General features: G+C 44.7%; 2 protein-coding genes across 3 annotated transcripts; one reads left to right on the forward strand and one right to left on the reverse strand.

Annotated features, from left to right (window-relative positions):
* The first annotated feature begins 6 nt into the window (after positions 1-6).
* ALG1 (ALG1 chitobiosyldiphosphodolichol beta-mannosyltransferase) lies at positions 7-9749 on the forward strand. The gene is made up of 12 exons (XM_035895484.1): positions 7-16; positions 776-882; positions 1366-1514; positions 2112-2201; positions 2853-2969; positions 3882-4003; positions 4796-4834; positions 5422-5481; positions 6079-6189; positions 7187-7301; positions 8079-8154; positions 8472-9749. Exons 2-12 carry the CDS (start codon positions 841-843, stop codon positions 8604-8606), a joined length of 1056 nt encoding a protein of 351 aa, XP_035751377.1. The 5' UTR covers positions 7-16; positions 776-840; the 3' UTR covers positions 8607-9749.
* Positions 9750-10907: 1158 nt separating this feature from the next.
* On the reverse strand, positions 10908-15972 carry EEF2KMT (eukaryotic elongation factor 2 lysine methyltransferase). Of its 2 annotated transcripts, none has more exons than XM_035895493.1 (6): positions 15771-15972; positions 15436-15573; positions 15114-15247; positions 13941-14248; positions 12106-12255; positions 10908-11435 (listed from the first exon to the last, which is right to left on the reverse strand). In XM_035895493.1, exons 2-6 carry the CDS (start codon positions 15565-15567, stop codon positions 11323-11325), a joined length of 837 nt encoding a protein of 278 aa, XP_035751386.1. In that variant the 5' UTR covers positions 15568-15573; positions 15771-15972; the 3' UTR covers positions 10908-11322. The 2 variants fall into 2 exon arrangements, with proteins under 2 accessions (XP_035751386.1, XP_035751384.1); XM_035895491.1 differs by having other exon boundaries at positions 15436-15651; positions 15770-15972.
* Positions 15973-16009: the final 37 nt, after the last annotated feature.

The raw sequence follows: 16009 nt of genomic DNA on the forward strand, positions 1-16009 counted from the left end.
CTGCGGGGGCTGCGAGGTGGGTGCTGGCGGCCGGGAGAAGGGAGCAGGGGCAAGGAGATTGACGGGGAAAAATAAAGAACGCGAAAGGGGGGGGCGTGCTGGCTCCCTGCCTGCTTCAAACCCTCGCCTCGATGGTGCTGGAGCGCGTTGATGCAGGTCTGGTGCAGGCTGAAACAGGGACGCTTTTAAGTTAATTTTTTCTTTTTTCTTACCTTGTGTGTATGTTTATTCGCACCTACCCCGATTTCTTTCTCTGCAAAGCGGAATTTGTAGGGATTGCGAGGCGTTTCATAGAATCATCAAATGTTTTGGGTTGGAAAGGACCCCTAGAGATCATCGAATCATCGAATGTTTTGGGTGGGAAGGGACCCCCAGAGGTCATCGAATGTTTTGGGTGGGAAGGGACCCCTAGAGGTCATCGAATCATCGAATGTTTTGGGTGGGAGGGGACCCCTAGAGGTCACCCAGCCCAACCCCCCTGCAGGAGCAGGGACACCTTGAACCACATCAGGTTGCTCACAGCCCCGGCCAACCTGGCCTGGAAAGTTCCCAGGGATGGAGCCTCCACCCCCTCTCTGGGCAACCTGTTCCAGTGTTTTACTACCCTTATTGTAAAGAATTTCTTCCTTATATCCAGTTTGTCTAAAACCAGTTTTCAGTTTTTACAGCGTACCTTTATTTTCAACGTTTCTCTGGTAGGGGCAGCCGGTTCCGTATGAGGTGCGTATTTCTGGGGAGCTGCAATGTTCTTACCAGGTTTTCTCTTGTTTTGCAGTTGGCCCAAAGCTTTTCCAGTATGTCATAAAAGCCATTGTGCAGGCAATACAATTACTGTACACGATGCTGAAGAAGATAGATCGGCCATCCTATGTTCTTCTTCAGGTATGTTTTGTGTTGGGACTAATTTTACTGAAATAAATAGTACTACATTACAGGGCATTTTTAGCAGTCTAATTATTGTTCTAATTATTTGAGAGCTAAACATGGCCTAATCAATGGTGTAAACTTCTGTCAAACTATTTTTTTTGGCTCTAAACTCAAACTCAGGTTTGTTCTTCCTGTTAACTGCTGAGCTTTCAGACTTCATTGGCATGGATAATAGTAAAGAATAAGTCTTAGCAGAAATGTTTGTCTGTGGGACGGGAATTTTGATCCTGATCCAATGGTAAAATTTGAAGTGGCTCCCAGTCCTTGTAGGAGAAACTGGCAGTTCTGTAGTTGGTGAATACTGAATTGTCTCTGTTCATCAAGATCCTTTAAAGCGCTGTAATTTCAATGATTTGATTTTATTTTTTGGTAGTTGCTTAGTGTTCGTCACTTGACTGAAGGCTTACACTATTTTAACTTGGTTTATTTCTTAAACAGAATCCTCCAGGCTTACCTAGTATAGCTGTTGCCTGGGTAGCCTGTCTCTTCTGGAGAAGCAAACTGATAATTGATTGGCACAACTATGGATATACTATAATGAGTCTGAGTCACGGAAGAAATCACCCGCTAGTACAAATTGCAAAATGGTTTGTACAGTAATTTCTTCTCCTCTTTATAAATCGTGTACCTTTGCAGAATGCAGAAGAATGGAAACCAATGGGGAGAATATAATCAGCAAAGGGCTGTTTCCGTGAAGGGTTTCTGGGTTTTGCTGTGTTGAAGTGCTTTCTGTTTCAGAACGCGTGTTCTGTAAAACGCCTTTGTGAAACGCATGGGAAGGCGACTGCTTTTATGTGCATATGCAAGCTTTGATCTTGTTATTAGAATTTCTTTATATGTTTTATTATTCTCTAATGCTGCTTTACCCTCCAACTCATCTTTAGTTGTCTGTTTCTTGCCAGATCCAATTGATTACACGTAGGTAAAGGCTTTAGAGGCTTTCGAGTGTGGTGCTCTTAGGCCTTAGAGCATAAGGGAGTTGTGCTATATCCCTTCTCATACACTGATACTGCTTCAGTAAAAGGAGTCAATCAATAATTGATAATTACGTTTCAGTTACTGGAGGCAGTTGGATTTCCTTTGGTTTTGTTTGGCTTTTAATTAGCATTGGCCCTGGTGGGCAGTAACTGTGGCTCCTGTGATTGCCTGCCTGTGGTTTCTAACTAAGATTTAATTTTTGTCAGGTATGAAAAGCTTTTTGGGCGTTTGTCTGACTATAACTTGTGTGTCACTAATGCAATGAAAGAAGATCTGTGGGTGAATTGCAACATAAAGTAAGTCACATACCTCTAACAAATGAGTATGTCAGTATGCAAAGTGAAATAACATAGCCCTGATGGCTCTGGATTCAGAGGAATCTTACAAAAGGAACTTTCCTGAGCCCTTTCATTACCACTGAAACGCAGTAGTTGAGTTTTGTAACGAGCTAGTGAGGCGTGGGCATTCAAGAATCTTCATTGCCCTTCATAATTAGCACCCCATTGACTAGAAGGTAGCAGTCCAGGTGTTAGGGAAGTTTGTAGAATTGGAATGAGGCAGACACCACTGCATTGATTAACAACTCGTATGTCCTGCAGATTTTTCTTTTGCAATCAGAGGGCTTTAAAGTCAAAGTTCCTCAGGGGTGGCTATGAAGTAAGTTTAAAAATAGGGACAACGATGTCTGCGGTTTTTACGGTTGCATTACACCCCTTGAATATGTGCATAGGGAAGGGGTCCTTTGCTGTGGGTTTAATATCTCCATCCTGGTGTACTCCAGCAAACTTGAGGAATACAGAAAGTTGTAAGTGTCAGAAAAGGTCGTTATTTTGCTGTATTAATTCACTTAATTACTTTCTGCATTACACTGTTGTAGCCTGTCACTGCACTGTATGCATTTTGTTACGTCTGTGTTTTATTGAACTTGTGAATTTATTCCATTACAGGGCAGTAACGCTGTATGACAAGCCAGCGTCTTATTTTAAGGAAACACCGTTGGAACTACAACATCGATTGTACATGAAACTTGCCAAAGACTACGAGCCTTTTAAACCGCGGTATGTGTAAGTAAAGCTTGCCCTTACAGTCCTTACCTGAACGACACAAAGTTATTGTGCTTAGTTACCAGAAATACTTTTGTGCGGGGTCACAAGCTGCTGAACGTCAGCCTGCAGAGCGCTCTCAGCAGCAGCAGATGCTGTGCGAGTTGGCTTCATTGTCACTAGGAGGGGCCAGAATATGTCAAATCATTGAACTGTGGTAACGCAATGTGCGAAATAATAGAAGTGGTTTATTTGTAGAGAAGGTGGCGTAAGTACTGAGGGAGTCTCTCATAGCGGGTCTCTAGGGTGGAACTCGGCGGTTGTCGTCTAGTTCCCGCTGAGCTAGGTGACAGCGATGGGATGCTTTGTTTATAGCATCCCTCCCTTTCACTTCCTGTGGAGAGCTTTCAGGATCTTGGTCTAAGTGTTAAACGCTCCTCTCTGGCTACGTGCTGGATGTCTCCTGTAGTAGATTTAACAGGGTGTTACCTTACCAAACTAATGCACGAAGAAGTGGTGAAAGCTGTAGCGTATAGCGGTTTCTTTTTGGAAATGCCAACCGTAGAATGAATAGGTTCTGGGTTTAATTGTGTAAATGGCCTCCATGCTCTACTACATGTTTGAGACCGAGCTGCAAAGAGAGGCTGACTTTCTTCACCTTGTTAAGGAAAACACTTTGTTAGAAGATGGAATCGTGCCTATCGCAGTAGTGTCGCTATGCTCTTGGTAGCACTAGGAAAGGTGAAAAGTGGTCTCTCTTACGATGAGGTGTATCTCTGCCCCTCGGCGCTGCAATGACTGCGTTTCCAGAGAAGTTGAGCAGCAAATCTGAAACAAAGCGTTTGGAGGTGTACGCTGGTTAAGCATAGCATTTCATCTGTGTTTATTGGCTGTGTTTGTGTAGCCCATACTCAGAAAATGCTGTTTCCGTAGTACAGAGTCTGTCAGTTCGGACACTGAGACGACTGCCTTTACAGAAATGGATGAAAAAAATGGACACGTGATAAAAACTAGAGGACGGCCAGCTCTTCTGATCAGCAGCACAAGCTGGACAGGTTTGGAAACAAATTGTTGGGGGTTTTTTTGGTTTTTTTGTTTTTTTTTAATACTTTCCCACTGTTTAACAGGAGATGGCTGTTCATACTTCCCTGCACTTGACATGTTACAGAGGCATGTTTACATCATGAGCAGCAAAGTTAACTTTTTTCCTTGAAGGCAACTTGCATATAATATTCATTTTTAGCCACTGAGGCATGACTTAAAAATGGAGTTATATTTTAGTTACGGAGCTACAGTCTAGAGGCTCGCTTCAAGAATAATTAAAAGATATTTCCTGTTTACTTCTGGTTTTAACTTTCATTCTGGACATGTTATCTTGCATGGTGGTGTAAAATGGATTAGTAAGCTAAAATATTTACTCCTTTATTTCTGATAATGTGTACTACGTATTTTTCTCACTTTTTTTCTCTGTATGAAAAAGGGTGCAGAGAGTAGAAACAAATCCATTGCTGGTAACCGTGGGCAGAATTGTCCATACCTGTGAATTAACGGGGCAATTTTTACCCTTGGTTCTCTAGCTTTAGCAACTAGAAATTTTTAACTTGATAGCTTTGAAGATGTGCGTTATTTGTGGCTTATTTGTCTACCATATTGCCAATAAGGGGAGCAAATAAGCATTGAATATGGTTAGAGACTTCTTATTTACGAAAAGAGTTACAGTGGAGTTTTAATAGGAAATACCTAAATCACTTAGGTGAAGGTGAGGAGCATCTTGATTGTTGTTACTTAAAGACAATAATTCATTATGACTGATAGAAATCTGTCACTAATAATGCCCTCTCTTTCAGAGGATGAAGACTTTTCAGTCCTTCTAAAAGCTTTAGAAGGTAGGTATGAAGGAATTGATCTCCTCTATTCAAAGGGGAATGGTTGTTTTTGGGAAGGTCGTGAAGGGCTTCTCTAAAGAACAACACCTCCGCGTTCCGGTGAAAATGCAGATTGATTAATTAGAGTGGTTTTAAGAGGAGTAGTTGAAATATGGAAGTGCAACATCTGGGTTCAATTAGGGTAGTTGTCAGGGAGACTGATATTTCTAACTAGCTTACAAATTGCAATTTTATTTTCTAAGCTCTTGGGTGTACTCTCCGTGGGCATCTGATAATAGGAAAGAAGGGAATATGTGTTGTCTTACTTTGTAGACTTAGCAGCTGCAGCTTCTAAATTAGTATGTTGAGACAGACACTATGGCGTAGTAGAACAAATGCTTTATGGACAGTGCATTTTAAACAGACCATAATTTATTTCTGTAGAAGTTTGACAATTCTAATATTGCTAAATTTGCTACTGTTTTGCTCGGTATATGCTTGTAAAGAAATTGCTTGGAGTGGGAAGCTAAGCAATTAGACGCCGTGACCGTTCTTAAACCAGGCAGCCGTATATTTGTCAACTCTAAACAGTTTTTTGTCTTCTCCAGATTATGAGCGGTATATCGATGAGGGAGTCGAGCTTCCATCTTTAGTATGCGTGATAACAGGTAATACTCGATCCACGTTACAATTCTTCCAGTACTAATACAGAAGACTTTATTTTTGCTTTTTTTTCCCTATGCTGACTCTTCTGTTGATGGTGAAGAGAGAGGAGGGACTGTTGTCTTTACGTCTGGTTATCAGAGTAGTGATTTACAGTTAGTGCTGGAAAAGAGAGAGCCTTCTCCTCAAACAAGGTTTTGCCAAAAAACTGCACAGACAGAATGAATACTGTTTGGGTAACTTTCTCATTACGAGCAAAGTAAAATTTAGCATGATTTTGAAGGGCTGATTGCGCTGATGAAATTTGTTATTAGTTATTTGGTTATCTTATGGCTGCAGGGAAAAGGCAGGTCAAGACCTGGGGATATTGATGGCAGGCTCTTCTAGATGCTGAGTAAGCAAGAAGTCTAGGTTCACCTTGCTTTCAAAGGGACTTAACTCTTTACCTGTCTTCTTGGGGACTGTGAGTGGTACCTTTGCTGAGTTACCTGATACAACAGGAGTTTGCCAGCTGTACAGTCAGATGCACAGACCACGCTATTTTCAGCCATCTTGATAAAAAAGCCCTATCATGTTTTTTTTTTTTTTCCTGTTTTAAACAGGTAAAGGACCTCTAAAAGACTACTACAACGGACTGATCAATACCCTGCGGTTTAAACATATCCAGATCTGTACGCCATGGCTGGAGGCTGAGGATTACCCTCTTTTGCTTGGTAAATAGCGAATTATGAAACAGGCTTGAGAATGTGAGGAAAGCAACTTGGCAAATTTGTAGAGAGCTGGTCTAGATTTTGCACGGAAGCTGGTAGAATATCGTAAGCGAGTTAAGTTGCTGGTTAATGACGGTGTACACGCATGCTGTTTGTGGTTCTGACTCATGCCAGCAAAATTGCTAAATGTCTTTTAACTACAGTTTTTCACTGTTACCCTGAGAAGTAGGCGTAGTACCTGCGTTGCTCTTTTTAGCCTGTTCTTTGTACTCTTAATTTCTTCTAACTATGCTGAATACAGCGTGCCCGTGAGTGTTCCCGTTTGCTTTCAGGGTCACTTCTGTAAATGAAATCATAAAGTTTTCGGCTGAACAACCAAAAGTAGCTGAAATTCTAAATTAACGCATCCTTGGAATAGTATTCCCTCAGCATGTTCGCTGTATTAGCATAAAGTGTGAGTAAGCTTCATAAAGTCATAAAATACATATTCAACTTGGTCTACATTCCGCAGCGTTAGAGCCTGCCAATCGATATGGCTGTAAACCCGTGTTTATTTGGTACTTTTTAACTAATGAATATCTATAAAATCGTGCTGTGATTTCTTGGTTTTCAAAATTGCTTGAACTGGAAGAGGTCGCTAGTGAGCCACGCAGCAGGTCCTCTCTGGATTGTGATGGAGTTTTCCCATGCACTTAGCCATTCTTAGCAGATTAAGAGGCAGAAAGGCTGTTTTAAGATATGTGAAATTTTAGAATCCCCTTTAATTTAACATGCACTCGCCTGGTATGTTTCTAAAGCCTGACTCATTTCAGTAACAAAATATATCGTGTTTCCGCCTCCCTACCCCCTGAACGCTTGGAATTGAGTCAGTCTGGATGGTGTTGAAGATGGCTCATGTTTAGCGTTCATCACCCAAATAGTACATAAACAGAAAGCTTTACAGTCAGACGTTGAAGAGCTGCTTTGAGAGAATTCAGACCCTTTTCTGTTTGCTTGTCAGGCTCAGCAGACTTGGGGGTGTGTCTCCATAAATCATCCAGCGGTTTGGATTTACCCATGAAGGTGGTAGATATGTTTGGCTGCTGTTTACCTGTGTGTGCAATATATTTTGAATGGTAAGAGCTTGTTTATTCTGATACAGTTTAAGTGGATCACATAAACCCGTATTCTTACAAAGCAAGAATTCAGCAGCTTCTGCAGGTATCAAATGAGACTCCAGTACTGCGCCATAGTAACTTCTTTTTAATTGAGTAAGATAAATTAGAAATCAAGGTTGCTTTACTGAAGGTCAGTTAAAAAAATCAACACTAGTTTCTACAAAGTTGGGAGCATTTAATGCAACTAGTTGCTTTAAAAACCTACCCTGTAACCCTTTGTTTCCATGTGCTTCATGTAAAAAAGCTTCCTCCTGCAGAGGTGTGTCTGTGTTGTGTGAAGGGTTGGGCGTACGCGTAGTCAGCCTTGCAACTTACAGTCCCCTGGGGAAACAGTTGCTTTGATAAATAAAGATCTGTTCTTTGTGAAGGTCTCATGAACTGGATCATGGACAGATTTTCCTTGTAGGTGAATTTTAAGGTAGATTAATTGCCCTGATTTTTAATGTTGTGTCCAGATGAATGGCACAAAGACAGAGCAAGGGCCCTTTTGTACTGTAATGGTAGATTTAGACAGTCTGGCATAGAAGGGAGAAACAATCTTTAAATTTAAACCTTTAAAACTGCCTTCTTCATTCCATTTTGTCAGACATGAAGCTCATATCTAGACATCCAGGATCATAATGTTACAGATACTCTAGCACGGTCTCTTCGGATGTCACTGTGCAACTCTTTAAACATGTGTGTCCTGCTCGCTGCTTTTTGTCTCACGTTTTCTCCTGTGCCTTTTGTTCACAGTTTACATGAACTTGTGAAACACAACGAAAATGGTCTGATATTCCGGGACTCGAATGAACTTGCACAACAACTAAAGGTAAAGGCTTGGCTGATTTCTTTCCCACTAGCTGTAACACGTGAGCTGCCTTTTCCTGTCTGACCATCAGCTCTGGGTTTTGTGTGCTCAGAAGGTATTGCTTTGCCTGGTGAATGTTATTGGCCTTGCTTCTTTTTGACTGAATCTGAAGCTGGCAAGAACATTTTAAATATTGTCATCGTTCACTATGATAGGGCCAGATGAAAGAGCGCTCTTGCTGCAGCGTTGTAGTTGAGGGTTAACGCTGGGGAGGCTAGAATGAACCTAAAATGTAACGTGATGGTATTTTTCTGTGTTTTCTCCTTTTTAACTTACAGATGCTTTTCTTGGGATTTCCTACACTGGAAGGAAAACTTCACAACTTCAGAAAAAACCTTCGTGCGTCCAGGCAGCTGCGCTGGGATGAGAGTTGGGACCAGACTGTTCTTCCTTTGCTTGGGCAGAATGAATGACTCTGTGGGGGAGAAGGGTGTCAAAAAGGCTAATCCACTCCTGGAGCTGCAGAGATTTGCTAAATAGTGAATAAACACTTTGCATTGCCTGTAGTTGCAGTTTTTAACTACTACATCTTGGAACAAGTGTTTGGAGACGCCTCTTCCTTCACAATTTGAGCTTCTCGCGTGAGTAAGAATAGTGGTGGAGGCGCAGCTGAGGCCGTTCGCTGTGTGCTAACGAGGGCGGGCCTGGTTCCTGTGCTCGAGCCTTGCCCCCTGGACCGCCTTTCCTTCCTTAGCACTTGGGATGCATCCTTGGAAAGTGGGAGGGGGGTTTAGTTACTCTAGGAACTCATATGTGCAAAATCTGTTACCTGTGCTGCTTGAAGGTGCTTGAATACACTCATGAACTGTTGCCAGTTACAACTCGTACAGGAAGCACTGGAGTAGGAGATTTGGGTGTTTTCTTGCAGATGGGGGATGCTGTCTTGAATTGCTTTATTTGAGCTGAGGATGCAGTGGGGTGGTTGTTTTTCCAACCGGTGAATATTCCTGGCTAGTCTTCCCTAGACAAGTGTTGCATCCTCTTGTATGCTTTTACTGAGACAGAGCCATTTTGTTTCAGAGTTGTCTTCCTTTTCACGGTGTGTGCGAGAACAGGAAAGCCCAGCCACTGGTATGTGACAGCTTTATTGAATGCTTAGAGGAAAATGGACCTTTCAGGGAGCGTTCTCCTTGTATGCAAAGTGAATGTGCCCATTTACCTTGAGAAAGAACATAAAATGTATCCCCTTTTGAATAGATGAATAGAAAAGGAAAAAATAAAACCAAAACGTATTATTAAAGTACATCTAACTTAACAAAAGGGCGCTTCACTTTCTGAGTGCTCGCTCAGGGTATACGCTTCATCTTTTTATTGTTAATACCAGTATCCATATGCAGACCTGATGCTTTTTTCATCACCTTTTTGATTATAAAATAGATGTCAGCCATTTAGGGAATAAATGCGCTTGGTTTTATCATGCAGTTACTGCTCTTCAGCGGTGGTAGATGATTACAGTGGGTTCTGCACCAGCATTTTTAAGCCTGCATACTGAGTAATCGTTTAATACCTGCTCTTGCAGGTATTAAACCTATAAACCTATATACCTATATCTTGCAGCCAGACAGCCACTTGCTCATCTTGCTTTTCCCCTTCTGCACCACAGTTACAGTGGGCTCCACTGGTGGGAAGGTGAAAACCAAGAGTCCGAGTTGCTCACTGCAGGAGTTCGGCGGTTTCACTCCTTTACTGACTGAAGAAGGATCCAAAAAGATTTATCTGCCAATTTTTTTTTCCCCTGTTGTTTTCAAGCAAAATCCTGTCAGGTGGTTTGGCCACTTAAGCCACTGATGTGCACGTGGAGGTAAATTAGGCACTTCTCTAATTAAACTGTAACGCCGAAAGCTTTAGGGAGGTTTCATCCTCCTGTAATGAAACTCTTTAGATCCCAACTGAGCCATCTGTACAGAACTTCGCAGTGACTTGAAGAATTTTGTGTAAGGGGAGCTACAGGAGCTGGGCTGCTAGCACACATTTACTCTGTGAATCGTACCTTTGAATGCTTCCTTCTCAGGAGAGGTAGCTACAACCTGGGGTGGGGTTACTGCTCTAGATCCAGCTTAATGCCAACAGTCATGGCCTCCTTCAGCTTGAAGAATAAAAGTTGACAACTGTCCATTTATCTCTCCATTACTGCAGAAGGAGGCAGCAGAAGTACTTTTTCATCTTCTAAGTAGCTTGTAAAACACAGTACAGAAAAGGAAGCAGAAAGAGGAGGAAGAGCAGCATAGCTGCTTTCCTGCTTCGGGACCACTGCTGCCCAGCAGGAAAACGATGAATGGATTGTGGAAAGTTTCGAAGAAGGTGAGCTCTATTCTTCCTCCTTGCGGTACGCGTGGAGCGTGGCTACAGAGTATGAGGCTTTTTTTGTTTTCTGGCCCGTCTGTGAGGGCGGCTTCCCCATGGCTAGTGAAAGCGACAGCCCTTAGCGAGAGGAGTGTACGGCAAGGTCTGATTCTGTCATCGCTGCAGGGTAACGGTGCACAGCAGGGTCTGTTACCTCCTCCTACAGCATAGAATCATAGAATGTTTAGGGTTGGAAGGGACCACTAGTGGTCATCTAGTCCAACCCCCCTGCAGTGAGCAGGGACACTCATCATGTAAGCTTGTGACACAATCTGTGACATCCGCTGCAGGTATTACTCATTTTTAAGACAACCCATACTGCAAGTGTATACAGACAAGTATAAAAAAACAGAGGCAATTACAGCTGGTTTTAATATTAAAAAATATTTATTACTATGAAACCCTGTTTTGCTCCCTTGTCAGTGTGCAGTACTCATCCTCTGATCCTGCAGGTGTGGCTCCTTTATTTACAAATCAAAACACAGTTGGAAAGCAAAATATTACAGTTCAGGCCTGTTTGTCTTCTACAGATCAAAGTGCAGTGTGATGAGGGCGCTTTTTCTCTCTTTTTTTTTTTTTTTTTTTTTTTTCCCCCCCTCTGTTGCTTGAGGTTCACTGATGCTCTGTGGGGGCAGCAGCTTCCTGACGATTACATGAAGAAACTTAACTCGCTCTGACAGCAGTCTGTGCAGATAGTGGTATCCTCTGCCTCTCGTGTATGTTTCCAGAATTCAGGATAATCTTGTTGCAAGGGCAAGAGAGCTCCTGTTGGTCTGAAAATTGTACCTATGTCGTGTTTGGCAAATCCAGCTGTAGAATAGTTACATTCGGCTGTACGTCGTAGAGGAAAATACTGCTGCTGGGGGCTGGAATGATCTGCCATCCGATCCCAACTTTAGCTGCAAATAATACAGGGAATCGTATTTCTGCATAATAAAACGAAGAGCAAAAGTCGCATGCCAAGTTCTGTAAGAAGAACTTGCTGTTAAAGCGAGCTACAGGCAAATGCTTACAAGTGTGTGTTCTTAAAATTAACAGTAATGCTTCTGCTGTGCACTCAGCATCATTTTGTGAATTAACCACTTGCTGCAGACCAGCTGGGAGGCTACGAGAGACAGGTTTTTGAAGAGAACATGAAACAAAATCCCAAATCCCTCTCCATTTTACTCAATCTCAAGGGGTTTGGGGTTTTTTTAACCCTCAAAGAACAGTTAAGAGAAAGATTTTAGGCTGCATCTCGAACGTTGTCACAGCACAGATGGTTTTCTGCCTTTAAGCTTAAGCCTTTTTAGTTTCCTATTGCCACCACACTTGCAATTCCCCTCAATACCAGATCTGAGCTGTGACAGACAGGATGCAGCAAAAAGCTCAGTTCCGATCTCCTGGTCGAATCCATGTGGAAAAGTTACTGCTCTTGCGCAGCCCACTCTTAAATCCAGCTCGGGAGTAAGAATCTCAGTGTGGGACAATGCCTGTCACCAAAACATGCTCCTGTTCATCTCTACTCCAGACTAAGTAATGGGGAAGGAGACCAAACCTATTGATAGGCTTCGCGAGAAAGGCACCTACCGAGCTCAGCCTGGAACAGCCGATATGTGTCTGGATTGCGAATTGTGGAAGCGACGTAGACCTCCGGAGGTTTTCTGTCTGCTCCGAGAGGGGAGAGTTTTTGTAGCAAACCAATAAGGGCTAAAATTATCTCTGGATCGTATACCACATCTGCGCAAAAAGGAAAACATGCGGTATTTATTGAGAGTTGAGCGAAAAGTGGGATGAAAACTATGGAACAAGAACATAAAATATTCGCCTCCCAGGAGGACCTGATTTTTGTATTCGGGGGTTAAAAATTCCCAAGAAGAAATCTTGGCAAATGCCTCTATTTTACACGCTACCTCAGCTTGCCCTCATCTCTCATACCGGTCCAAAAGCACTAAAAATCAGTGCTCCTTGCTGTAAGGGGGTTGTCGGGGTGAATTTAGGCCCGCCGTAAGGGAGGCGGCAAAACCGCTGAGCGTTGGCGTGCTCTGCCACGAGCATCTGTAGCAGAACAGAATTGTGTTGTTCCAAACCTGTACGTTAGAGGCTGACTGCAAAACACTTGAATTGCGGCCATTTTCATAGAATCCTAGAATGGTTTGGGTGGGAAGGGACCCCTAGAGGTCACCCAGCCCAACCCCCCTGCAGGAGCAGGGACACCTTGAACCACAGCAGGTTGCTCACAGCCCCGGCCAACCTGGCCTGGAATGTTCCCAGGGATGGGGCCTCCACCCCCTCTCTGGGCAACCCCTGCCAGGGTTTCACCACCCTCAGTGTAAAGAATTTCTTCCTTAGATCCAGCCTAAACCTCCCCTGCTTCAGTTTAAAGCCATCCCCCCTTGTCCTGTCCCAGCTGGCCCTACTAAAAAGATTGTCCCCCCCTTTCCTCTGGGCCCCCTTTAAGCACTGAAAGGCTGCACTCAGCTCTGCCCGCAGCCTTCTCTTCTCCAACGATTTCCTTGAGAGCAGAAATCGTGAGGAAAGGTAAAAACCGATCATCCAGGGGGACAGAATGTCAGCCTTGGGAATGAGCACTGCCATTCTGGAAGTCTGGTGTTCGGGACTGCTGGCTGTTTGCTACAGGGAGACGTCGAGGTGTGTGCGTGTAGGGGTGACGGACGCACTGGTTACTGCCGATGCAGGGAATGTTCTGCGGTAACTTGTAACAGCAAATAGTGGAGACCTATAAATTGCTGCCGGTTTTTACTTGCCTCACCTTCCCGAGACCAGCCCGGGCTGGTGTGCGCCTCCTCTGAACGGTACGGTTGGCATGAGGGAACATCCACACGGTGACTTTGTTTTACCGAATGTTTGATGCATCATGGGATGCTTTGATGATGAAGGCGGTGTATTTTGTCTTTTTTTTTTTTTTTTTCACCTAAAGTTTTGCTTTGCCAAGCCCCAAATCGGGGAGTAAAATCCTGTAGCTAGGAAATGTTACTATTGCTAGATTGCGCGTTATCACGATTTTCATAAGCTCCCTCCAGATCTATACGTGGGCAGCTTTCAAAAATGTGATTTTTCTCTTAAAATACGTGTTACCCCTCAGGAGAATGCCAAGACTGCCAGTTACTGATGAGGCCCGGAAAAGTGGCGGATTTATCATCACCTGCTTCTGGGTTATTTTTTTTTTTTTAAAGAAACACCAAAGGGAAAAGTAATTTCCTTCTCACTCTTGGGTAAATAACTGCTGAGTATCTGGGAAAGCCAGATCGGTGAAAGGAACGGGGCAAAGGTCTGTCCCGCGCTTCCAGACACGGGCACTGGAGTAGGGCTGAGCGAAGCCTGCGCACGGCCCCGCTTCTCTCTCCGACCTGCTCAGCCCCGCGCGACAGCACGCGGCGAGGCGTCAGCAGAGCGTGACGCACCTGCTGCGACGACGACGTCAGGCTGCAGATCCAACAGTCGTTCTTCTGTCACCGAGCCCCAGTCAAGTGCTGCTACCATCAGTTTCGGTTTTGGGCAACTCGCTGCTTCTGCATCCCGGCCTCGTGGCTCCGCTGGGATACGATGAGCAGGTTCGGGCTCCGGGACAAAGCCATTCAAACGGATATTTTCTGTCAGCTGTTTGAGAACATGGGGGTGGCAGTCGCTAAATACGTACGCCTTGGGACTGCAGGTTTTACAGATTGCGATTCCAGTGAAGCCGATCCCACTTCCCAGCTCCAAGACTGTCCTGAAGGGTAATGGGGTACAAGAAGGCCTTAGCAGGGCTCTAAATTGAGTCAGGAAATCCAAACGTTCTGAGATCTAAAGGTAAAATCAGTCACAGATTACTTCAGCAATTTTTGAGTCAACCATCTACAACCCAATCTTTGTTTCGGATAACTGCGAGAGTTGGTAAACACCAAAGATGCAATTATGAGCGTCAAAACGAAGTACTTGAAATATGGCTTTTGTGTATGGTGCGAAGCATTTCCACCGCGGGGGTGAGAGACACCCCGTCTGGTTTTAGCCTCCTGCAGCCCGGCTGTCCCCATCTGAACTGGCTGTCCCCATCTAAACTGGCTGTCCCCATCTAAACTGGCTGTCCCGTTCTTTTCACAGTTGATGGAGAGAAATGGATGCTTCAGCAGTCGATATTTAAAATCAACGCAGCTGAATCTTTCCTCAAAAGCGCTTGTTCCTCTCGAGTGCTTACAAAGTCTGGACTGTGAAATGGGGTGTGCACACACCCACACCCGGGGGAGATGAACCCCATCGCAGAGCGAAGTGTGCGAGTTCAGCAGTACTGGCTGGACCGCGCGGTGGCTGAAATCTGAGAGCCTAGGTTACGGAGCGTGTCTGACTGCGTGGTGTAACCGTCTTGATCTTAAACCGGTCTTAAAACAACTACGAGGTCCTCCCCTGGACTACAGTCGGACTGTTGCAGAATGGATGAGAGCAGCAGCCAGCCGGCAGCAAAGGGGGCAGTGATTCCCGTTATTTGGGGAGGTAAATACTGTGCATTATTAAATCACAGTTGCGTAGCTCGCTCGCGATACAAATGAAAACACCTTGGGCTTCTCTCCCCATCCTTCCCTCTGTGCTGCTGTCATTACCTGTCACCGAAAACCGCGGAGTTCTCCATCGCCCATTCAGCGAGCCGAAGAGCCGCGTCCCACGTGACGAGCCCGGTGGTTCCTCCAGAGATGATTGCCATGCTCTCGGAGAGGGTAACGCATTCTCCCGTGGGCTGGAGGAGACAGGCAAGGAGAGAAGGATGGATCAGCACAGCCACGGGATCCTACAGCGTACAGCCAGTGTTAGCGCCTGGAAAAAGGTAGGAAGCCCTTGGGGTTCCGGGGGGGTTCTGTTAAAGCCAATTATTGCTTAGTTCGGGTGGCTGAAGGTGATTTGTAACGAAGCCGCGTTCATTCTTACCAGTAAGTAGTTTTTGTAACAGCGAGTGGATTCTTCCTCGTTCAGAATTCCCGCCAGCGCCTCGTACAGTTCATCCAGGGGCTCCGCTGCTGTGGATTCGTGCTGCGCGGGAGAGCGGGGCCGTCCAGGCATCGAATCGTTTGTCACCAAACAGAAAACGTACGGGCATGAAGTGCCATTTTAGCGCACCTCCGGCCACAACATTCACACCGACTGCTGGTGGTTGTCAATACAAACAAGTCAGCCTGACCCGCGGTGTAAAACCGGCGTATTTTCAAGGAAAAAAAACCCACCAAAACCCAGAGTTGCAACCAACGTGAAAAGTGAGCGCTACCTTTTTGATGAGTTCGGTTAGGAAGCCTCTTCTGTACCTGCTGGAAGGGGGATACTTTACACACAGAGGGTGGAGGACAGTCTAAAACGACAAAACAACACCTGGGATTGAAACGGGTTACCAAGCGAAGGTTTTATGGAAGGCTGTGTCGTGGTTTAACCCGGCTGGCAACTCCGCACCACGCAGCCGCTCGCTCGCCCCCCCCCCCCTCTCTGCATGGGGGGGGAGATCGGAGAGAAC

This window comes from Egretta garzetta, unplaced genomic scaffold, assembly GCF_000687185.1.
Source record: "Egretta garzetta isolate BGI_Z169 unplaced genomic scaffold, ASM68718v1 scaffold140, whole genome shotgun sequence".
Classification (NCBI taxonomy): domain Eukaryota; kingdom Metazoa; phylum Chordata; class Aves; order Pelecaniformes; family Ardeidae; genus Egretta; species Egretta garzetta.